General features: G+C 38.7%; 1 protein-coding gene across 19 annotated transcripts in view; it reads right to left on the reverse strand.

Annotated features, from left to right (window-relative positions):
* Positions 1-25,774, reverse strand: part of EPB41L1 (erythrocyte membrane protein band 4.1 like 1) — a 229,573-nt gene that overhangs the window by 17,608 nt on the left and 186,191 nt on the right. For 11 of the 19 annotated variants that reach the window (XM_060772294.2, XM_060772298.2, XM_060772297.2 and 8 more), the window contains 7 exons: positions 25,041-25,193; positions 23,343-23,440; positions 12,033-12,208; positions 8,864-9,009; positions 8,151-8,186; positions 5,626-5,817; positions 2,457-2,555 (listed from right to left, as the gene is read on the reverse strand). In XM_060772294.2, coding sequence (XP_060628277.2) covers positions 2,457-2,555; positions 5,626-5,817; positions 8,151-8,186; positions 8,864-9,009; positions 12,033-12,208; positions 23,343-23,440; positions 25,041-25,193 — 900 coding nt within the window. The remainder of the gene's footprint in view (positions 1-2,456; positions 2,556-5,625; positions 5,818-8,150; positions 8,187-8,863; positions 9,010-12,032; positions 12,209-23,342; positions 23,441-25,040; positions 25,194-25,774) is intronic. The other 8 variants (XM_067468151.1, XM_060772305.2, XM_060772303.2 and 5 more) reach the window with 4 other exon arrangements.

The raw sequence follows: 25,774 nt of genomic DNA on the forward strand, positions 1-25,774 counted from the left end.
ATGGGTTTCATTCAGTCTTAATTGTACACATCCTATGCCAACCATTACTACTTTTTACCATTGTTTTCAATAGGACCCAAGAGTGAATACAACTAAATGCTACCTCCTGTACTGAGAACTGCCAAGAATTTTTCCTCCACTGAGATCTGAGAAGGCTACTGTTCAGAGATAATGTGAGGGATGAAGAGAGGGCACAACAATGTCAAAACAGAGTAGAAAAATATCACTTGCCTATGGCCAACTTGCCTATGGCCAACTTTGGTGCCTAACAAAATGACTAAATAGATGTGATTTTGAAGGATTAATGTAGGATTAATGTAGTATTTTAATGTTTTAGTGTATTGCGGGATGTGATGTTTTTAAACGATTGTCTGTAATACTGTTGTTGTGAACCGGCCTGAGTCCCTCTGCGGAGGTGAGAAGACCGGTATATAAAAGTTCTAAATAAATAAATAAAATAAATCTGTTAATGCTGAGGATGTGATACAGTTGTTTAAGTAAAGATAAGTTCATATACATTCACAAGAATTACTAAGAAACTCATCATGAAACGTATCTTAAGGGCCCAGATGTAGGTGTGCATGAATGTAACTTCTTTCTCATTTCACCCCTTCTGCCTTACCTGGCAGGTCTGTTTTTCATGTGTTGTCTTCTACTGTCCATTAGAAGGCAATACACTACTCTGTGACTTGGCCTTTGGCCAGAGCAATTGAGTTCAATATCTGTACTTAAAAACAAGTACTTTGGGTTGGTTTAGAAACCATTCAGAACTGGCAAGAATAACACATCTGTTCTGCTCTGAGTGATTCAACATGCAGGAAACTATTTCACAATGAGAATTGGTTTTCTAACTACGTTGCTTAAGGAAACAACTTGGAAGTGAAACATTGCTTTACACTTAAAGTCAGCTATTGTAATTTTGATAAACAGGGTATTTTAGCAACCCTTCATGTTTACAATTATACTCAGGGTCTAAGGATTTCTTTATTATGCCTTATATTCATTCTAATTTAGCCTGTTGTCAGAAGTGACTGCATAAGAATTTAACTGTACTGTAAAAAAGTCTGTTCGCTGCCATCAAAGGTTTCCCCTCCTCTATTTCTAGATACATGGCCACTGAGTTTGAGAACATGAAAAGTGAACCAGTCAAAATGGATGGCTCTTTGAAATAAAGACTGCCAGTTGCTTTCTATCCAAATATCTCTGCCTCTAGGTAAAATTCTTGGGCAAATATGAAGCCATTCCTTGTACAAATCCACTAATTTAGTCCATTGAGAAAACAATTAACTACTAGATTTGACCTCAGGCACATCCACTAACGTTGGCCGATTTCATGGAAAACACCAAGGAGCTGTTTAATTGAAATGCACTAGAAGAGCCCTGGATTATTTGTATATTCATATTAGCCTAGAAAATCATTTCTACTGAAAAAGACCACAGATCCATTGAGGTCTGTACTACCTGACAAATGGACATTCTCAGAGGTTCTGGCAGGAGTCTTTTCTTCCCTGGAGGTATTAAGGACTGAATTCAGAAAAAAACTGCATGCAAAACAGCTTCTCTACTCGAAAGTGATGGCAAGCCTGTCAGATAATCTGGACAATAGGATACTTTGGATGTATAAACACTGAGCAGCCAATGTGGATATCCAATATACACAACTCATCTTGAATGCATGTACATCCCTTAGTTGGAGAACTGAATACAATACCAACATGACATTGTCCTATTTAAGCCCTAGTACTAGGTTCAGACTCATGTTCCTAAATTAGTATACTCAAAATCTCTTGCAAAATGTAAACGTATCATAGACAGGCTAATAGGTTGCAGTAATAGTCACTATAGTGGTTTGGGTATTGTACTATAACTTTGGAGACTAAGGTTCGAATCCTTGCCCAGCCATGGAAACCCACTAGATGACCTTGGGCAAGTCACATTCTCTCAGTCTCAGAGGAATACAAAGGTAAACCTCCTCTGGACAAATTTTACCAAAAAATCCCAGTAGTAGCTTAGAGGAGGGGTTCCCAATATTTGGTTTCCAGTTGTTTTGGACTCCCAGTAATCCCAGCCAGTTTACCAGCTGTTAGGAACTGTGGGAGCTGAAGTCCAAAACACCTGGAGGACCAAAGGTTGGAAACCACTGGCTTAGGGTCTCCATCAGTCAAACCTGACTTGAAGGCACACAACAAGAACTACTACCTGTCTTTATTCTATCATCCAGTAGCACCATTGCAGATGGAACAACTTTTCTTTGAGGTAAGTACCAAATGAATCCATAATTTAATGATTCTGTCATCTAAATCAGACAACCGTATACAAGACTACCCAGTAGTAAGTTTGTCTGATTATTCCTAATAGTTTCTCTAGTATTTCATCCTAAATCATCCTAACAACCTCAAAAGGAAACAAAAGGAGAAACAGATACAGAAAAGAGAGAAAATGAGAGTAGTGGTAACCTCAGGAGAAGAAACAAGGCTTTTCTGTGTAAAAGATTCCATGACTAAGGCAGCTCCATGCTCAGATGACAGATCCTCTGGAGAATCTTCTTCTGACATCTGTTTCATTGGGTAAACCCAAGACCCCAAGAGAAAGAGACAGAAAAAGAGACAGACAGAGAAATAACAGGGAGAGACAGAGAAAGACAGGCAGTAAATAAAATATGGAGGATATGCTCCATTCCTGGAGTTTTCACCCTGCTCTTATAACTTCATCTGGTGATTTTTCTGGGAAAACATCCTTCAGCTTCCATTTTCTCTATGCCAGTGACAGTTGCATCCAACAACCAACTGAACCTAGTTCTACACACTATTTTCTCTCTATCTGGTGAAACACTCAAAGACATAGTAATCAAGCCAACGTCCATGGTCAAAGTTTAATTTCAACCTAATGCAAATCATGCTATTCTCAGTCCTTTTTATCCAGGAATACTCTAAAGATGAATCCTTAAGGGACTTAATATATCTGCCATGTTGATGTATATAGCTGGAGTAGCAGTGTGTAATTTCAACATCAAAAATTTGCACAAAGGAGGAGAGCACAACCCCCGCCATTTTATGTATATCCATCTCTGATTATTTCTTATCCAGCTGTGGTCATTTCTTTCATTGGAGCTGAGCTGGAAAAAATATCCTGGATAATAGAAGGCTGTCAGGGAAAACCCTCCTCATATGATCTTTGCCCATCTCACATTCATCCAATTTTAGTATTTTACACATCCAAAGTCCAGTAGTATACAAAATATTGTTTTTATCTCCCTAGAGCAGTGTTTCTCAAACTCTGCTCCTCCAGATATTTTGGACCTCAGCTCCCACAATTTTTAAGCAACAGTCAAGGAGATATTCCAGCATATGTCCACAGAAAGAGAAGAAAACAGAACCATAGGATTTTCTAGCTAACCTTCCTCCATTTTATCTGAAAAGAAAGGCCAATTCAGCTCAGCCTTGATGTGCAAAATACAAAAGAAACACATATCCAGAATAAAACCCTTGAGAAAAAGAAATGTACATTTCAGCACAAACATCAAACTCATAAGCCTCAAGTTAAAGCTTGTATGTGAGATATTCATATGTTCATACTTGTAAGACATTCTGTATATAAAAAGTTCTACTCTTTTATTTAAATTCAGACTGAGCTGTGCTGCAAGAAACACCTTGACATATTGCTTCTGTTATATTGATTCTATTCAATATAATATTGATAATATTTTAAAAATAGAACCTTTTCCTGGAACATTTTCATTATTTAGACCTCACATGAATATGACGAGGTAATCTAGAAATAGTTATTTCCACCCAACTTTTAAAGGAATTTTGCTCTTGATAAGAGCTGCACTTAAGGGGCCCGCTGACTATTTATGAAACAACACTTTGCTAAGTTGCAACTTTGCCAAGGCAGCAAGTAAGGAAGCAGACACAAAGGCTTAATTGAACAAGGGTCACAATGTATTAAATCCAACGAGAATGATCAGCAGAGGAGAACTGATCTGTGTGGTAGCCTAAACCCAAACTAAAGGCCTAAAGCCTGTCAGATTAGGGCTTAGGAAAAGGAGAGAACCCCTCTCTCATAGAATGACATGGCCAGTGCAATTTGAATGGCAAGCAGCTTTCTCTCCTTAAGCCACCTGCATACAGTTGCCATCATAGGAAAGCATTTCAAATAGCTTCCCCTAGCAGCTGTAACATCATTTCAACCAGACCTACTTTAGTCCAGATATCTCACAACTTCGGTATGGCTATACTATTCAGCACCAATGTTGATGACAGATTATTGAACATAATATTATTTCCTATGCTATCATCTTCCTCCTGCCCCCTCTGTAGTTTGGTCTAACATTTATCTCAATTATGGAATTCTTTCTTTTTTTATAAACCACTCCTACCTAAACAATGTAGAACAACTGAACAATGTAGAACAACTGTACATGATGTCAGTATAACCCACAATGAGCGGAAAGACAATGGCAAAATATCTTAAAAGTAGTGATGATTAGAGTATAACTAATTTCAAATAAAGAATATTCTATGTAGTGGGTTCTTTAATTATCTCATCAAATCACCAGTTGCCTGTCTTCTGGTATGCTGTAATGGATACTCATTCTGATAACAGCAGGGAGTAGTGTGAACTCATTTGCTATGTCAAGAAAGGTGTGTGTGACTTAACTCTTGTATATTTTTGAAATCCTAAGAAATTGCTATCTCCCTGGATAGTTTTAAAAGTATAATGGTCAGAAGTTATTGCAAGTGTCAGAATGAACTTTGCATATATTAAGAAATCATTCCAAAGTAGAGTAGGTTTGAGAGTGACAAGCATGATGCAAATGTGAAAGCAGAAGAATTTACTGTCTGTGACACCAACAATCCTAGCTAAGTATAATGCAACACTTCACTCTAAACTGCACAATATGAACAGTTAGTACCAGGAACCTGTCCATCTAGAAGCTTTCATGAGCTTCACATTATAAAATTATGAAAACATATTGTCAGAAAACATATTGTCAGACATTGTTTGGACCTTTAAAAACATATGGAATTAATGAGAATTCTTCATGTACAGATTTGGCAGCTAATGTAGAATTTTAAAATACACATATGTTTTAAGCAAGGTAACATATTGTCCCATCTAGCACATATCATCTCTAACTGGCAGTAAGGCCCTGGGCTCTCAGACAGAGATCTTCCCATCAACTGCTGCATTATCTTTTTAATAAGGAATGTCAGATCTTTGAGACCTTCTTCAGTGCATAGTGTATCAACTTAGTGACCATTAAATTCATGTCCAAACCCCAAAAGCAGTTTTTCTGCAGAGAGTACAAGAAGATGGTGAAAAATGGATCTTACTGTTAAGATGCTACTTATATCTTTGCCTAGAATTAAATAAATCATCATTTTAAAGGAAGAGAAAACAGAGTGGTCACCACATAAATAAGCATGGAATGATTCTGACAGCACAGAATAGGAATAATTTTAATACTGCAAAGAAAATGCAGCAGGACTCCTGGTCACTAACTCTGTTGGGCTGCAGAGTAGGTAAAGATTCAAGTGCAAAAATGTAAATGCACATGAGTTGTGCAGACTCTTGATACCCACCAGTCAAGCTTCATATCATTATCATAACAGCAAAACAAACCTCATAGGCCTTCTCTGGAGTTCCTTTTGGTGTTTCATCTTCATGTTTGGGAGAGGAAGAGGCAGGTGAGGAAGGCAGTCTCCTATCTCGATCCCTGTGAACGAGCTTGCTGTTGGGTTCCTTCAGAGTCCTCTTCAACTCATTGATGCTGGCCTGGTGCTTTAGTAAAACATCTTCCGGTTTATCTAAAAACTTTTGAAGGGAAAGGGGAAGGTAACTACTGAGGAGAGGGTTAGTGAAGGGAACATGAGTGGGACAAATGAGCAATTTTTGTGAGGTGGAAGCTTCATTGAATTTAGAATCTTTGAAACCATTATTATCTGGAAATACACTCTTCCATTTTCAGTTTAATTGAGGCATGGTTTAGACTGACCAGTAGTGCTGAAAGACAAGTCCTGCCAGACAAGGAATTCAAGAGTTATCTTTGAGGAAAAACAGAGTTTGTGAAGTGTTTTTTAAATGCCGGTTTCCAGAAGGCATATTGCTCATGCTAACTGAAGCATTCTGGGAGCCGTGAAATTAAAAAAACAAAACTAAGCAGTATTTTTTTTAAAAAATGAATGTCTCTTTGAGTATTTATTTTTGAGTAAACTGCAATAGACTCTTAGCTTTTAGAGACACATTTTATTGGAAGACTAGTAATTCCAGAGGCAACAGCTAAAGGGATGGGGAGAAAGCTAGATAATGTCCCCACCCTGCATTTATGGTTTCTATGCTTACTACCACTAGGTGTCCTCAGGACATCAAGTCTTTCACCAAAGTGGCATCAAAATTAAAATGTGAAGTAGAAACCAGAAACAGGATGTTTCAAATAGTAGAAAAAAGTAGAACTTAAATCATCACTTTTGTTTTTGTCTGTGGTCAGGTGAAGCTCCACTCTGTTGGACTGTGCAAACTGATTCAAAGAGAGGAAGACTTTAAATCAGTAGACCCAATACACATATGAATTTAAATTTGAATGGTCCCATATCCCCAGCTGCTAATCTTTTGTTGTTTCCTGGATAAAAGCATCCTCTTGCATTTCAAGGCTATCCAGGATCCATAAAACATAATCAGGTTCCATAAAAACTGGCTAGTTCTCATCCTAGAGCAACATTTCCTAAATGTATCATAAAATTATTTTCCTGTAGTGGAGCTGACTGGAGTAAGACAAGGGCAGAGCAGTGAATCATGCAAAGATGCAAGAGGCAGCCTCCTGTTTTGATGAGTGCTTAATGCAGCTTTTTCAGTGTGGTCAAATACTTAGAAATAGGTTCCTTTGTATTTTGTGGTGCTTTCTTCAGAATAATTGGATACAAGACTGCAGCCCTCACATCGCTCCAGGTTAGCAGTTTCCTTGCAACATACAATAAACACATTTAGGAAAACATGGCCCTAGATAATCAGAATAGTAACAGTGTGCATCTCTGAAGCAGTTTGCTCCTTGCCCCATTCATGTATTTGGTGAAGTTGTAAATAAGGACCATAAAGGGTTGCATTACAAAACATGCAGAAGTAATGGATGATGACAGAACAACATGGTTGAAATAAAAACCGGCACTGAAGATCAATGGCTCAGAGAACATGTATGTGTGTGGCATTTGTGTGTCTTCATGAGAGATAGGAAAAATGATTGAGACAAAAGATGGTGAAAATGCTCAGGCATCAATAAGTGGCTGACAGGAAAAAAAATAGTATGACAAACTTGGCATGCAGCCTATGGTTTATTTTTTCTGGCTTTGATTCTATAGCCTGATTCAACCCTACTTCAAGATGGCTTTGTTTCAACAATTGCTCTGCAATTCTGTCTTGCCAAATAAATACATGAATAAATAAAGCTACATGTGATTCACCAATGGATAATAAGCTTAATGAAGAACTATCTAAACTTCTTGTGCACAACTGGGCCAGAAAACTAATATACCATACTCTACTTGTTATGTACTACATCAATTCTGTCATTCAAGCACAATTACAAGCAACTTTGTAATTTTGCTTTCTGCTATTTGGCAAGTTAGCCTGCAGATAGTTGGAAAGTCTTATTTCATTTTGGCTAAAACTGGCCAAATATATGAAATGTGATTCAGATCTTCTGACTTGCAATTTAAAGATGTAGCTTCTCATCATTTCTATTTCTGCATCATGAATAAAGATCTCCTACCCAAAGTCATCAGGGCCGGAAAATGAAAGAAACAGAGACAGTGGAATGCTAGGAAAACACAAGAGAGTCAGTTGGGTGATATATAGGTATGATTTCCAAGGAAGCAAGTAGCTGATGTAACCTGCTTGCTAGGTAGATCTATGAAGAAGAATGGTATACTTAGTGGGATAAAAGATGCGGCTTGTGTTTTGAAGAACTTGCCTTGCAGTTAAGGATCAAGGTTGTCTGAAATGTGATCTGAGGTGAATGCTCTGTATTACCAAGCTAAGTTGCACCTTGTATTCCACTAAAGAGAGTTACATATAATGGTGTTTGCGTTTTGAAAGAGAAGGATGAAAAATAAGATGCACTGATATGGAATTAAGACATTCCAGAGAGATTATACCTCTTGTTTGTGCCTTGGGGTGGTTTCTTGTTCCGGCTGGTATAGCAGAAAGAGGTGGGAGGAAGAAAGCAACTGGCAAAGTCAGTTGAGGAAAGCCACATTATATACATTAGACAGTTTAAAGTCAGGAGCCAAGAAAAAAGATCATCTGCAACAAGGTATGAGAAAATCTCTCCATCTCATTCAAGGTGGGGGTGGGGGAGAGAAATCATTGTTAAAATGATACATTTTCTACTTCCTAAGAGTTGTCAGTTGTCTTGGAAATATGCACATAAGTTCATTCTTCCTTATCTGAAATGCTTGGGTCCAGCAGTTTTTTGGATTTTGGATTTTTAAAATTTCTGGAATAGCTGCATTTGTATGGAAATAGTGAATGGAAGAAAGGGGGTTAGTTACACACCCAGCATACACTGAGTTGTTCTCAATGAGCTGTCACTCTAAAACTGTCAGAAATTTCACAGGTGAAAGGAAGGTTGGAAGGACTCCGGATCCAGCAGCTTGATTTACAGAAAGCCCCTGTAAAAATCAGACAACAGTGGAGGGAAAAGTCCAAATACATCCAGCTGCAGTGGGTTGGAAAATGTTGGAAGGCAGTAGCAATGGCCTATATTTCCACCCAACCAATGGGGATGTGTAGTGGAGTGGGCACCCTAGAACAAGTGTGAAGGCTAAGTGTTTGCAGATTTCCAAGACATGTGATATAGATGCTTTACCTTTAGCTCCTTGATTTTTGTTGGAGTGGTCACTTCTTCATCCTCAGTCTCAGACCGTGTCCTTCCATCATATTTGCTGTCTTCATCTCTCTTGTCTGATTCCATTCCATCATGATTTTCGCTGACTGAAGCTGGGCGGGAGAATTCTGCATATGAGAGAGAAAAGCAGGGAAGCACTATTTTTTTTTCATTTCAACCAGGGAATGTTTATTGTCATGAGTTATTGCACATGCTTCTCTGACTAGATCCGGTGTAGTCTTAAGAATTCAAAATCTCCCTATCCCCTGGAAAAAGCTCAGAACATCATGGTGTACATTGCTATAAAATCAACTCTGAGATCCATATTTTATTTTGATCTTTGTTTTCCATTCCTTAAACCAAGGTTAGGAAAAGATTGATAATCCTTATATTGATGGACCACTAATCCCATTATCCTTTACCATTGGACAGACAGACTAGAAATTAGATATTAACAACATTAAGGAGGACCATGGGTTCAACGGCCTTTCCTTAATCCCTTTGGGCCTAAATCCTTGGCAAGTATAGAACATAATGTTTAGTTACATTAGATCCATGTATTGTTTCACTATCAGTTTACATACACTTCTACCACTTTTACATGCCCCCTCCCCCAAGCAAGTCATCTAATTCAGGGTACCATATTTCAGATAATATGTTTGATTTGATTTACTTCATTTCTACCCCACCTTTCTTGACCTGAGAGGGAACTCAAGGCGGCTTACACATCCAACAAAAGTTCAATGCCGCACAGGTGAACAATAAAACACATCTCATAAAAATTTAAACAATCTAAGCATATAAGCAATTAAAACTCATAACAATCTATCAAACAGATAAAAACCACATATAAAATGCCAGGTCATAATCTCATTGTGATTTCATTTGAAGTGGACCTTCATCTCTTGCCAGTCCAATTTCCAATACCATTTAAAGGAAGCCTATCTTTATCAAAAATGCTTAGACTGTATTGACATCACCATATAACCCCCCTGTTGCGCCAACTCCACTGGCTACCGATCTGCTACCGGGCTGAATTCAAAGTGCTGGCGTTGGCCTTTAAAGCCCTAAACGGTTCGGGCCCAAGCTACCTATCCGACCGCATCTCTGCCTATGAACCCACCAGGACTTTGAGATCTTCCAGGGAGACCCTGCTCTCGATCCCGCCTGCTTCTCAAGCTCGGCTGGTGGGGACGAGAGATAGGGCCTTTGCGGTGGTGGCTCCTCGGCTGTGGAACGCCCTTCCTACGGACATTAGACTAGCACCATCTCTAATGGTATTCCGCAAAAAAGTGAAGACCTGGCTGTTTGAGCAGGCGTTCCAATAATTAGTGCAATGATTGGTTAATGAACACTGGAATGGAACAATGGATGACGAATCTGGAACATGTTTTTGATGACGAGGCGACAGTGAATGGGTATTGTAGTAACTGTTTATTAATTGTGTAATGTGTTAGGTTGTTAACTATTTCTATACTGTAGCACTGAATTTTTGCTGTTCGTATTTGTTGTGAACCGCTGTGAGTCGCCTTCGGGCTGAGAACAGCGGTATATAAGTAAGGTAAATAAATAAATAATAAATAAATATAATCCAGTATCTGATCTCAGACTATCTGCTTGGAACTGGATTATATGATCTCTGGGATCAGAAACTGGATTGTATGGCAGTGTAGAAGGGACCTTGGCTAACTGATTTTGCAAAGTGACTTGTAATAATAGTGGTTCTAAATATTTATTATAAACAAATCCCTCTGCTTTAAAATAAATACAACATGAAGTGTACAGACCAGTGGTGCACAACCTGTGGTCCTCTAGGTTTTTGGACTTTAACTCCCAAAATTTCTGACCATTGGACAAGCTGGCTAGGGCTTCTTGGAGTTTGAAATCCAAACACCTGGAAGGCCACAGGTTGTGCATCACTGGTATAGATTATACTTTTATAATATGCAACTTTTCTTTTCTTGAATACATTCAAGATCTCTCCTTTAAATTTTGTTGAGAATACCTTTGCCATGCTTTTGCTAACAAAATTTTAACTACACCTCCTGTATCCAATTTCTATTTGGTTTCTTGCTTTACGCAAGACAACACAACATTCAGGGATGTGGTGACAGGAAGCCATTCAGTTATTATAAGTTCTCTCATGCTTCCCATCCTTAGCCACAGTCATATACTCCCCAATTTCTTTGAAATATCATTGCTCTCTGCTGTTCAATTATCTCCAAAAGAAGAATGAGGGATGCTTTAGGAAACACAATTTTCTAAACTAAGGAAGATGAGGGACATCTCTTTGGCTCCCAGAAAATGAACCTCTTGGCCAAGACTTGCATTCCCATTCTGCTTGAGCTGAGGTTCATTAAAAGTGCTAATAGAATTTTATAGAACTGGAGGGGAGAAAAATAAATTCATTCTGAAGTTTCTTTATCTGCACTATACTTGGATTCAGCATTGACCAAGGACTAAAGAACACTGCTTGTGAATAATATCATGGGGAACTTTATCTAGTAGCTGCATTGTTCCAGCTTCTTAAGTGATGCATTTAATTTTGGCGGAGAGGTATGTCTCTCACAAGACTATCTGTCCTTTAATGAGCAGTCAAACAACAAGTATCCCAGAGAAGCAGTGATGGAACCTGGGAAGTAGCTGTTAATGTCACTGCCTTTAAGAATAAATGCGAGCATAAGCAGAGAAGTCTGAGTCAGGCTATGTGCAGCAAAAACAAAGCACCATCGCTATGTTTTCCACTATATGTAACATCATTATACATATATTTGCATGGTTTTCATTGTTTAAAGAAATAACATTTATCTATACAAATTTGCATAGCCTGATCTGTTTTCAAGATATTTGAAAAATATTTTTTATTTAAAATTAGTACTTTCTGTCTAAGAAACACCATGTGTTTGTCACTCTTTGGAAATTGCCAATCAGCACAGCCTCCTGACCAGAAAAAAAAAAAACATTCCTGATATCTCTTGGCATTGCATTGTCTCCATTGTGGGCTGCCTGGCATATCACCCAATCAACTAAAAAACCCCTCACCAGCCCTCAACCACCCATCACTTCTGTACAGTCTCCCAAACATTCAACTACAACTCCCCATGCCCACCAGTGAACCAATCTCCCACCCCCTCCCCAATTTGGGGCATACCTCCATCGAGGCTGCGAGACATGGTGTACCGTTTGCTGGAGGAGCGCTCAAAGTATGGGGCAGGACGGTCAATCAGAGCACTGGCCTGCCGAGTTTGAGCTTGTGTTCGCCCACTATAGCGGAATTTGGAGCCCATGACTAGGAAGCCCTTTGGAGGAGGCTCCGGAGACACTAGCCTGCAGGTAGAAAAAAAAAAGAAGGAAGATCCGTGTGTCAGCCAGGCTTTCAAATATTTGGCATGGATATGAAAGGAGAGCAGGCAGGAATTACCAATAAAAGTAAAATGTATTCAATGTTTTTTTCAGTTACAGTAGTTTGCACCCAATCCCCAGACCTCTGTAATCTCTACAGTCTGCATATTAACACATTAAAATCTAACGCCTAATACTTGCATATCTTTACTTTTTTTTCTAATGCCTTTGGATTACATACTACTATATGCCTATTCTGGTCTCATGCATTCGAAAACAAAAACTACATTTTAAAATTCAATAATTTTATTTAATTAAATGGGTTCCATCCATCACTCATAGAAATTCTTAGGTGGCACGGTGTTCTTTACTAGTTATTTTTGTGGCTGTGCACATTTTCAAAAAGTCATTTTGAAGGAATTTACTTATCCTAGGATGAAACTGATATGAATGTTTCTTGACCATCGTTATCTGAAAGTTTGGTATACAGTATCTGTGTTCCATTCTGCCCTGCTGTAGATCTTAGAAACCTATTCTTTGTGAATGTTTCAGCTGATCACCTTGATTAGCATTCAATGGCTTGGAAGTGCCCGGGGGGAATCCCTTGTTGAGAGTGATTTTATGTGCCTGTTCACATTCACATCTAGCCCCAGCAGACAAAAGTCCTTTGTCTCACCCTGGTCATTCCACAGATATATACCCATTTTTCCTACTTCCAACAGAACTCACTACCTCTGAGGATGCTTGCCATAGATGCAGGCGAAACGTCAGGAGAAAAATTGCCTCCAGAACATGGCCATATAGCCCGGAAAAACCTACAACAACCCAATAAATCAACATGTTGGAAAAATGCTTCAGTGCAAGTTATGAATCCTGACAGCTCTCAGTCTGAAGTGATCCAGCCTAGAATACTACCCTTTATCCATTAGCTCTGCATTGAGCATTTCTGAAATGGAATAGTAAAGAATAGGATGGCCTCAATAAATTGGTTTGAATTCCTATCATTTTTCACTTTTCTGTTTCTCTGTATAGTTTTATGCCTTTTTTTTTTGCAGAAGTTAAAAATTTAAAACTCTACACAAGGGAAGAACATATTTTTGCATCGCTTTTATTCCCTTTCTTTTAATTTTTCTGTTAATCGGCACTAGCATTAAGATTTTTTCCCCTCTGATAAGTTGTCATACTTAAAATAGTTTCGAAAGCCAAAGACTTCTTGAGGCTACTGTGTAATAATTTTAAAAAAAATATTGCAACTAAGTTATTTCTTTCTTCATTGATACTGAGGGGAAATCTGATGACAGATTCTTCAAATCTGAATGATTGGTACAGTTCACTATGAAATAACAAAGTAGTAGCCAAGGTTTTGGACCTTGAAAGAGTCTACAGACAATGCTGGCTCTTCGGCTTAGAAATGGAGATGAGCACGCCTCCCGGAGTTGGACTCGACTATACTTAATGTCAAGGGGAAACCTTTACCTTTTGCCTATTGCTAGGCAATGGTAATCACTCCTTGCTTTGTTCTTGTGTTTTTAAATGTTGTGTTTGTATGTGCATTCAAGCCAATTGTTGCTCCAAATTTCCTAGGGTTTTCTTAACAATAGAGTTTGCCCTAGAAATATGCGGTTTTGACTTTTGTGAATTTGATTATTCATGGATTTGGTTGAAATGTTCTCTCTAGGAATCTCTAGGCCCTTCAGTAAAATTTGATGTTGAGCTTCCAATGGAAGTTGACCGTACAATGGAAGAGGACCTAGACATCCTTTATCATTTTAGTTCTTAGAAGTATTCGGTTTGGTTAAAACATTGTTAAAAATGTATTTATTTATTTATTTATTTACAGTTCTTATATTCCGCCCTTCTCACCCCGCAGGGGACTCAGGGCGGATTACAGTAAACACATATATGGCAAACATTCAATGCCAGTTTGACAAACAACATTTAACAGACAAAGGCTATTTAACTTTTTTTTTCTGGCCGCCAGGGGAGCTGCTGCTTTTCATCGTCCATCAACGACACCGATGAAGTTCTTCCGCATTCCACATTCCCCGGAGTCTTCTTTCTTTATGGCCTCATAAATTAGTTAAATTTAGCCTCCCACACAAGGTGGTACCTTATTTTCCTACTTGACAGATGCAACTGTCTTTCAGGTTGCAAAGGTCGACAACGGGCTACACAATGGCTGGACACCCACTCCAGCCCGGGCTGGCTTCGAACTCATGACCTTTTGGTCAGAGTGATCTTAATGCAGCTGACACTCAGCCAGCTGCGCCACAATCCCGGTGCTTATTTATTGAAATGTATGTAATATCAAGAAAAACAATTAAAATAGCATTTTTCATGGGTTTTCACTTTCACAAGCATCTTGTGGCCTTAGCCTATCCATATGTGGAGGGTTCACTGTAATCGATTTTGCCTGTTTGTTCCTCTGAAATATACAGCATGTGGGATTCATTAGCAGTCTTCCATCCAAGTAGTAACCAAAATAAAACACAGGCATTTAGGCATATTATCTTCTCTCAAAAAGGGGGAAATGATTTTCACCCTCTAAATATTTCCAATCCCTGTCACTGCCATTTCTCCTCCTCCTTCTTGCTGTCTGTCTCTCTTCCCTACAGATTTCTTTTATGAAGCTCTGACTAGGTTTCTCAGAGGAGAAACTACTTCTCTTTTGAATTTCCCACTTCATCTTTGCTACTAAAACTTTTAAGTAATCCTTTATCATTTAAGTTCCTTGATTTCGCTCAACCTTTGTGGATTATTTTTGAACTTTTGCCTGGAGAATCTTTTAAAATCTTTTTTTTATTAAAAAAAAAACCCAAGGACTTTAAGAAGTTTTATATCAAAAGCATCTACAAATCCTGAACTCTCAGTGAATTACTGAAGTACATTTCTTTTAGAGCTGGATTTAAAAAAAAAACAAAACCTTTGGTTAGCTGCACTGCCAAGGATACTAGTGCAAGTTAGGGTTTAATATTAATATACTTTCTTTTGTGTTCTATTTAAACTGTCTTAAAATAATATAGGCCTGCAAAATTGAGTGTCATACATTTTTCAAAAAACGTATGCTGGTTTTATAGGAATTTGGCATTCTAAATCCCAAAAATAACTATAAAATTTCAAATCCAAAAATAACATGATGCATAATTTTTCCATAACTTGCTTTGATGTTTTTCTTTTATATGAAAGATTTTTGGGAGGAGTAAAGCGTAAATACAGAGTGAGGCAGCATAACTTCTTTTTAAAAAATGTGCACCATTCAGTCAGTTGAAGATGTAGCGGAGCGCTAGTGGTCTCGTTTGAGAGGCGGGAGTATAAAGTTTTGTCCTGATACAGTTCAGTCATCATCATGCGTTGGAACAGTGAGGAGTGTGCTTTTGCCGTTGAGGCCTACCTTTCGAGTGGATTTGGAGTGGCCGGCCCGCTCTCCAGATTTGGCCCCTTGCGATTTTTCTCTATGGGGTTTTTTGAAATCCAGTGCTTATATGAAGCGTCCAAGGACCCTACAAGACCAACATCCAGGAAGAAATTGCCAACATAACACCTGCTATGCTGGCAAGAGTCATGACAAACACCAGAAATCGGTTTACTCAGTGTATGGAGAATGTGGGACGTCACCTACCTAATTTGATCTTCAAAACTGTAAAACAAAACTTTAGGTATGCGCCTACATTATAAAAAAAAAATCTGATTCATACAATGGGCTTTATTAAGTTTTGAAAAAAGGAAGTTATGCTGCCTCACCCTGTAGTAAGAAAGGGGTTAAATTCTTCTCGTAAACTTTCAAAACATTCTAATTCACTGATAAAAAACAAAAATTAATTAAAAAGCACTCAAAGAAATCACACTGAAACATCAGGACCTGAAGTTAATCAAAACCGAGTAACAATTGGATTGATAAAATAGGGCACATAAATCAAACTCAAGGCCATGGGCCAAATGCAGCCTGCCAGGTAATTTATGCAGCCTTCTAGATGCTGGACTACAGCTCTTGTGATGGGAGTTGTGATACAAGAACATCTGAAAGATTGAAGTTTATTCTGTTTAGTCACGATAGTGGGGGTTTGAATTTAGATACAAGACTTGTGGATATGATGTCTGACTTTAAAATGCTCTTTAATCTTTCTTCAACCTCAGAGCCATAATGGATGTTGGGTTGCAATTCCTATTATTCCCAGTCTGGAACTCACAGTAGTGTCACTGTTTATGCAGTGGACACCAAAGTCTTGATCTCCCCAATTCCCCGCCCACCCAGTCAACTGTGTGATAAAGGGTTGCATGTATATTTGTGGATCGGCTAATTACACAAGGGAATTCTATTAATGCAACCTCAGGGAAAGCACAACCATTTGTAAAACAGTTTGCATACTACCGCTGTGCCCCATCAAGGTTCTGGGCATATGCTTTGCTGTTATAGCAATAACATTTTAACTGCTTCAGCTGTTATGCTTTAATCAGCACTGATATTTTTAATGCAATGTATCATGTGTTTTTTATCTGCATCTTTTCATCATTTTGTGTGCCACTGAAATACAATTTAAATTGATTTTATGTTTATGTGGTTCTAGTTTAGTGATTACACTATATACAATCACCTAAGCAAATTCAAAGAGAAAGAATGAAAAACCTATCTTTCAGCAGCAACTGTCTCTCAGCTTCAGTTTGCTGGACCTCTACTCTTCATTCAAGACCACCTCATCTCATTCATCTGTTGTACCTTCCTCTCTACCAAAGCTGCTTGAAACATCTGCAGTCATATGCATAATTATACATAACAGAGTAATTGTGATTTTCAGCCTCTCTGAGTACTTGAAATATAAAAGGTGTCATTTTGGGGGCATTTCTACCACTTTGCAATAGATTCATCCCTGACCTGCATGTAAATACGTTTATGGAGGAAATTACACTGAAAAAAAATCATGAATGTATCTTGAGCTTCTCCCTCCCCCCCCCCCCCCACCTCTCCTCCCCTCTATCTATCTTGCAGGTATAGAGATTGTATTTTTGAATGGTTACTGGTATCTGCCTGAAAAATGTATCTGTAGCACAAGGGTAGTGACTTATCTCTTTATAAGTGGTTTTCTTAACTAATTGATTTTAAAATTCACTCTTCTTGCAAGGAATTTGAAATACAAGGGAATTTTCCATTTTGTCTTTCCTGGGAGATTCATTCAGCTGAAAGATGGCTCTCTTTCTTGAGTTATATTCCATCTTATTTATGATTATTCATTTTATTTCTGGTGATTTAATTTGTTTGACTTATGTGTTTATTATTATTTATGTTATTGTTTTGTTGTAAGCCATTCCAAGTACTTTTGGGAGAAGGAGCAGGATATAAATGAAACTTCATTCATTCATTCATCTTTCTGAACGAGGGTTGGATTTTGTTGGGCATTTCCAACTCAAGCCCAGCACTTATCCTCCTTTGCCCTGAGCAACCTTTATACATGGCATGTAATCACTTACTATGTCCTTTCTGGTCAACTGAAATATGCTAGATCTATTGCTCAGGTGAATCAGGGCGATAAAGACTATGTTGGGATGGGTATGTTATTTTTTTTCTAAATTTGGCTAAATTCTTAAAAGAGTCATACTCAGGATGTTCTTAAACATTTAATTAATCTAATGCTACTTGTAGAAAGTTTGCCCATGACAGTATGGCGAGGAGGGTCATAACCTACACAGGATGAAGGCCAGGGGTACAACAGGTATTGAGATAGCATAGCATGTTGGTTTAATAAGCAGACATCTGTTGACACAGCTGCTTAGGACAGATGCATTTACACTGCCACAATTATATCTGCTCTGGGTTATTTTGACAACATCTGATCCAAACACCTGTAATTCTATCAGTTTAAATGTAGGGTTAGTATAAAGCTCTTGAGGATTTGCGAAAAAGATTTTAAGGCTTTCATAAGCACCCAAATCAAATCAAATCATTTATTTTGGTCATGGACCAGTACTGGAAATAAAAGTCAGTTTCATAAAAACTTGGTACATTTAGTACATTAAAAATATAAAAATAAATACTGAAGTACAATAGGGGTGAGGGAGTTGAATGGGAAATAGGGTAAAAACATACAATGCACAGGTCTATCAGCAAATTATAGATTCAACAAAGATGATTACTGAATACACAGTTAACTTTTAGGTCTATTCATCCCCTGACGGATTTTGAATACTGCTGCATAAAACTTTGTAACATTGTAAGTTGTCACTGAATTAGTATCTACAAGTAGCAGGGAGGTATAAGATTGTTCTGAATAGCCTGGGTGCTTGTATATCAGAAGTAAGAAAAACCTGGGATGGATATCCCTGTAGAATGGGCACTGGAGGAGCACATGTTCTATTGTTTCTATATGACCCGAGTCACAGGGGCAGAATCTCTCTGGGAAAGAGATCTTCCAGTAGCAGCCTTTGAGTACAGCTGATAGGAGAGCATCGCATTGAGCCAGGGTGAAAGCCCTTTGATGAATAGGAACCTCCAAATTTGTTAAATTTGCCATAGGGGAGGCAAGATATCTGCTGTCTTTGTTGATAAGGAAGGTTGGAACGGAGGCCAGATCTAGTTGGTGCTCTGTGATAAGCATCCTGTACAGAGACTATGGCAGACTTTGTGCAAGCAAAGGTATACAGGAAACAACACTGAACACAAGCTCTGTGTTTTATCTTTACATGAGTTTCCTAAGATACATGAAATGAAACCAAGCATAACATGATGGTATAAATTGGTTGAGCCAATTACCTGTTACTTCCAATATAGGATGACCTGCAAGTTCAATTCTGTATGGAAACCACTACAGTCCAAAGCTCAAAAAATAACTAGCAAATAAATTGACACAAAGGTTTGGAGCAAGGACACCAGCTAAAATGTTAACAAGGAGCAATGATGCTAAGATATAAGTAATGAAGAACAGGTCAGCCTTGATTAAAAAATAAGGATATTCTAAACATTTATTTATTTATGAACAAATAAGTTGGACAGTATTGATAACAATGGTCCATTTTCAGTTTAGGACCCCTGCAATTCAGAAGTGTGCATCTTGTTGTCACCTCGACAAACTTTCTATATTTTTGCAACCTAATTTGGAAGGGGAAAACATTTCTGTATTGCTGTTATGAAGCAGCTGAAACCTTCTAACTTAGTATATTACACAGGGATCACAACCTAAATTGCACCATACCTGCTCTACTGGATATGTTGCCTTTGCTCTAGCCAGTCATGCCCCTTATTCTCACTCCCTCATTCTCTCTGAACCAATGCTCTTTCCAATTCTAGCTGGCCTTTTTATCTGATTATTTTCACCTAACTGCTTGATTTTGCATCATTATATGGATTGGAACAATGGTTCTTTCTGGCTAGAGACAGAGGTCTTGCACTTGCAGATTTGTTCTTGCTCCCAGATGACTGAGAGCAGGAAAGGAGAAAAATCTGTTAGTTTCATTTTGGTTTGCATTTCTAGGAATTCAATCAGAATTCCTGCTCTATTAAAGTTCTGTCCTACACTCCTGCACAGGAATTGTGACTATTTTGCCATTAATGTTTCATAAGAAATTCATGTTGTTATACACATCTGCCAAGATGAAAATCTAAAACATGTCAGGAAATTAACTGAATTTGATAGATTTTATTTTCTCCCAGGCATGTAGCTGAAATTCTCATGGTGGTTTGCAAAAAGGCCTTACTGGTGCATTATTTAAACTGTTATGTTTATTCATATCATGATCTGATCACCATATTCAATATATCCCATATGCATGGGGGTATTGGGGTAACAATACAAAAGGTTTGCTAGGGTAGATCCTCTTTCACTCAGACTCAGCCCCCCAAAACAAACTCAGCCCTCCCCCGAATCGAAATCCTGGTTACGGGCCTGTTTTCTCCTACTTATGAGACACTTAAAGACACTCATTTGATTCCATTAATAAACTCACAGATCATGAACTGGATGAATTCAATAAAAACACAGTTAACAAAAATTTCTTTTCACCCTCAACTGGGAGAAGGACTGCAGATTTCCCTGCACTGTAAGGAGGCTTAGCCAAGACTGAAACCAACCGGCAGTCACACTTGATTTTTATTGTCATCTAAACAAAGCCTCTAAATGCATCCATAAGATGTTCTGCCACATGCTTTTCAGTTAAATGGCAAAGGATGTCAAAGAAAATATACAGGGTGACAGATGTGGGAATGTCTTGATGTATAAAACATAGGTCTGTCAGAAGAGGAAATGTTTCAGATGAAGACAGAAGTAAAAACCTGAAATTATGAGGCTAGAAAGACAAAGAAAAATGATGTCTCAAAACCTTTGCTCCTCTAAGAGGGCTCAGACACATTTATGTTTGTTGTGATTTTATTTTATTTATATCCTACCTGGAAAATATCCATCAAGGATGGAGCAAAGATATGTAGGCAGACAACAGTCTCAGAAACAGAGGCTAAAACAGTCACCCTCATCCTTGGCTATGCTGTGTGTTCAGATGAATTTCGGTTCTGTTTCTATGAAGCCAGATTTATGTGCATTGGCTTCTGCTAGTCATTGGGAAGGCAATTCCTGTCCATTGTAAGTCCTGCCTTGCCCACTTCTGGCATTTTAACTGATGTTGCTCATATGTTTCCAGCTATCTTCATATTAGAGGCTTTTCCTATTTAACAATGAACATTAAAACATTGATTCAAATACTCCGATACCATATTCTCCTCCTGCATCAGCTGAATGGGTGATGGGAGTTGCTGTGGCGCAATGGGTTAAAACCTTGGGCTGGTTGAACTGGTGACCTGAATGTCAGCGGTTCGAATCCACGAAACAGAGTGAGCTCCCATCTGTTAGGTCTAGCTTCCCATTCAAGGACATGAGAGAAGCGTCTCACAGGATGGTAACACATCCGGGCATACTCTGGGCAATGTCTCTGCAGACGGACAATTCTCTCACACTAGAAGCGACTTGCAGTTTCTCAAGTCACTTCTGACACAATAAAAAAAGCTGACTGAGTAATATATAGAACTTCAATGCAAGATACAACTTATTAGAAGTCACTTTTAAGTTGCAAGATATACTTTCATAGAGCTTTCTGCTTCTTTGATACTTTGATAAAGCGGACCAAATAAACAGATGCAGATCTTTAAATATCTGGAAAAAATCATTTTGATTACCATTATCTCTTGCTCCCTTCCCTCCCTCATAAAAGAGCCAATACAGTAAGAACTTTTGCAGTGGAGAGAGTATTTGTATATTTTCCACTAGGTGGTTTTATGCATCAGTATGAGCAGAGGACCATGTTCCACTACCATAAATAGATAAAGATATCAAGGAAACTCACAAATCCCAATCTGGATTCAAGACAAAGGCTCAAGTATGCTTTACAGATGGCTACTGACACACACAGTTAACAATTCAAGCAGCAATGTAATGTCTGAGGATGGGACACACACAGTATCATGGGTCAGTTTCCACAAGTACAACAAGCTTGTTATCCTAGTTTGTCAGTATACACACATCAGCAGATTAATGTGATGAAATGATTCTTTCAATGCTTATTAATAAGATATACAGTAAGTGAACAAATTTCATTGGACAGGGAAAATCCAAAGCTCTTTCCTTCTTGTTTCACAGCCAGGGCCAGAGTAAGGACAAATCACAGGGCTCTTTAACAAGGATATACAGTCTATGGTCATTGTACTACATACAACACCCCACCACCACCACCACCAAACCAGCAAACATGTGGCAGGGGGCAGGGACACAATTCCCTGGCTTCCAAAACTGCTTATAGATGGAAGATCTGAGCCGAACCACTTACAGGATTACTGTTTCCCCATTATTAGGAGAGAGGCTTACTTATGTGTGTATATAGATTCACAGGCTGTTCCTCTCAACTGACACCAAATATAATTCTAGGACACAAAAAAACTGTATAATTCTGCCCAGGCCCGTAGCCAGGATTTTGTTTCGGGGGGGGGGGGGGGGCTAAAAAAATTTCAGGGGGGGTTTCGGGGGGGGGGGGGCTGAGTTTCGGGGGGGGGGGCTGAGTCTGAGTGAAAGAGGGTCTAGCCTAGCAAACCTTTTGTATCATTACCCCAATACCCCCATGCATATGGGATATATTGAGTATGGTGATCTGATCATGATATGAATAAACATAACAGTTTAAATAATGCACCAGTAAGGCCTTTTCGCGAACCACCATGAGAATTTCGGGGGGGGGCTGAAGCCCCCCGAGCCCCCCCCCCCCCCGGCTACATGCCTGATTCTGCCCTATGTGGAACCATATTTTGTCCATCATTCTCCTGGACAATTAAATCACACTTTCTTCTGCACCAGCAGTTAAGATTACCAATCTCTCAAGACACATAAAGGCCAAAATGCTTTATAATTTTGCTAGAGCAAAAAGCTTCACTGGCATAGTTCCACTGATGACAAACTAGCTCTGCCAGAGAAGAGATAGCTACAAAGGCATCTCCCCCACTGGATATTTTAATCAATGGCTGGTTTCTATAGCCCTTAAAGACACAGTGTTATGGATGAGTTGACTTAGAAATGAGCTGTTCAAATAATTTTCCAGTACCATAGTGCTGAGGACCACTATAAGACAGCACTATGTAGTTTAATATCACTACTATTTTGGAGAGCTCTTTGTACATGCCCTGCAACTATCAAACATTTTGTACTAGGGTCTCTTGCACAAGAAGTTTGCTTCAAAGAGATCCTGATTAAAACATCCTTTTCTACATCGGCCTGCCCTGACATTAGCCAAGTTAAAAATATGAGACATCTTCTGTGGCTGAAAATATAAATTCTATACCCCCTTTGGACAATAAGGCAGCAGAGCGTGGATGGCAGTTAAAACCCAATTAGGAGCCAGGATGCGATCATACAGCATGACTGGATTTCTTCCAGTTGTCAATCCACAATATGGAACATATCTTGAGAGTCCCTATTTGATAGTTAATTCAACTCCATTTGACAGTGTAATTCATTTTCTAAGTGAGCTAAGAAGTTTTATATGTTATTTCACATAATAATCCCATAACAAGACAGAATGAAAGACTGTGTGTTGTATAATGACACTTCACTAAGCCGCTATATAGGACAAAACCTTCAAAAATTCCCCACTTTCTCACCTGAAGAATGTGTGGTGCTCAATGCAAACCTTCCAGAGCCTCTTTGCTGAGCGATGATTGGGCAACTTGAAGCCAATTGTACTCTCGAATTGCTCATACTGAAAAGGAAGAAGCAAGAGACTAGGCATTATGACTAAGAAGTGTCAGATTCTACCAAGCTGGGCCATGAGAGGCACAGCAAGCTTAGGTAACTGGTGATGCCCGGGTTATGTCTTTTTAGAATAAACATTTGAAAAGCCATTGTTTGTGGATATTATGAATGGTACCATTACAAAATGCTTAAGAATATGGGTGGGCTGAGAATCTCATCATCCTCTGTCATTTCTCCCCAAACCACACCAGTATCTAAAGTAGTCATGGTGTGGGGTCTACTTTTCAAGTTTGGTCCAGATCCATTGTTGGTGGGGTTTATAGTGGTCTCTGGATGTGGGTATATGTACTACAACTCCCATTGTCCAGGGTCCATGCCCCCCAAACTCCACCAGGACTTAAAGTGGGTCATGTGGGGGAGGAGGGGTCTGTGTGGCACGTTTGATCCAGATCCATAGTCGATGGGGGTCACAGTGGTCTCTGGAATTGGGAGCCAATAGGAAATTGGACCCAAACATACATTGCTGCTCACTTACATAAATACATTCACTTTTATTAGCTCACTAGCTAGCTAGATAGATAGGTCCTTTTCTGTTCCAGTTGCCAATAGTGACTGCCCTTGTCCTTCTGGCGGCTGCTGTCATGGTGTCCTAAAATAAAGATTCTACTCCTCCACATGCTTGGCTTTCAGAATTTGTAGGAAATCTAAGGGCAGGGAGGAGTCCTTTTTTTACCACATCAAGCACAACACTTTCTGAAAGGCCAAAATAAGTGTTCATCCCAACTTGAATGAATAAGATTTTGGTAAGTCAATGTGTTCGTTCCATAGTTCCAATGGAACTAACAAATTGATTTAATCACAAATATTTAGGCATATACTCAAAGGCCCGGAGAATCCAGGAAAGGGGCTCTTCCTTTTGTGGTTTTTATTGTGCAATTACTCTGAATTTTATCAAAGTTTCAGACACTGCCATCTTCCAGTCTTCCTTTTTCCATTCTTTTATCAAACAAAGTCTGAAAAGCAGCCCAAGTTGAAATATGTAGTAATACTAAAAACTTACTTCAATCAGTAAAGAAAGACAATGCCGTGAAAGGGAATATATGGTTTCTTTCCTTCTCCAAAGCCCAGTGTAAACTAAGAGGAAAGTCCCTTCCATTACACATCCTTTATATCTACAGAGAACTCAGGGGAAAAGCAGAGCCTTGTTTTGTTTTGCACTGCACATCAAAGAAGACAGAAGTGGTGAGACTTTGTGTGTTTGCTTCTATTTTTTTGAAAACTAGAACAAAATAAAAGTTCACCCCTATCCATCTTCAAAGCACTCAAGTGGGAAACCAGTGGCAACCAAATAATGCTTGACTATCAAGCCAAGTCAAAATCTGTGGACCCATCAAACACTCATTAACTAGATGAGAAAAAGGATTTTTCTAACATTGTGCTTCTCCCGAGGAATTAATTCATGCCTCATTATCCAGTAAATTATTTGCTAAAGAGTGAACTATTTCCTTTTCATTCCTTCTTCCTTTTTTTAACTCAATTCACCTCTTTTAAACTCTCTCCCCTTAACCCCAGAATGTTTTTCTTTATTTTGAACAGGAGATGCTTACTTCACCAGGTCGAATTTTGATGTAGAAGTTACTCCTCTTGTAAGAAATCTTCAGGATCTTGGGCCAAGCAAAACGGTTTATTCTCAGCCTGTCCCTATAAATGAGAAGGCCGTTGGCACATACACCCAGCATGATGTCAATGCCTTCTGAATCCTGAACAGATGCCAGAGGAGGAAATAAAAAGAGTTGCATTAGTGCATTTAAAAATCCTCACTACCAATAGAAAGTAAGGAGCATATTGAGAGCAAATTCTTAAATCCTTCTTGTCCATGACAAAGTATTATTTTAAACTATTGATATGAAACAGAACAGAAGCAGGAGCAGATCAATACATTTTCTTCCTAATTTCCAAAGAATTCACTCTCTGCCTTCACCTCCATCTGACTCATTATTCACATACTAAATCCCCTGGTCCAACTGCAGCAAAAGGAGATCCAAATCTTCCCAGCTCTGGCCTGGAAAAAAGGGAAGGGGAGGTAAATGAAGGGAAGCACATGCAATATCATGATTCCTGGAAAGGAAATTATTTATGTATAGAATATTTTTCCTTAAGGCACTAGGGTGTATGAGCATAATATCTTGACATGTGGTTTGCCTCATATGAATCTTAATATTTGCCAAAATAGGTTGCAGATGTGCGCAAATGCTTTCTCCAAGCCACTACAGCAAGCAACAGGTGCTTGTCAGAGAACTCAGAACATACTGTAGTAACAATGTTGTACATGTATGCAGTA

The sequence above is a fragment of the Anolis sagrei genome, chromosome 4, assembly GCF_037176765.1.
Source record: "Anolis sagrei isolate rAnoSag1 chromosome 4, rAnoSag1.mat, whole genome shotgun sequence".
Classification (NCBI taxonomy): domain Eukaryota; kingdom Metazoa; phylum Chordata; class Lepidosauria; order Squamata; family Dactyloidae; genus Anolis; species Anolis sagrei.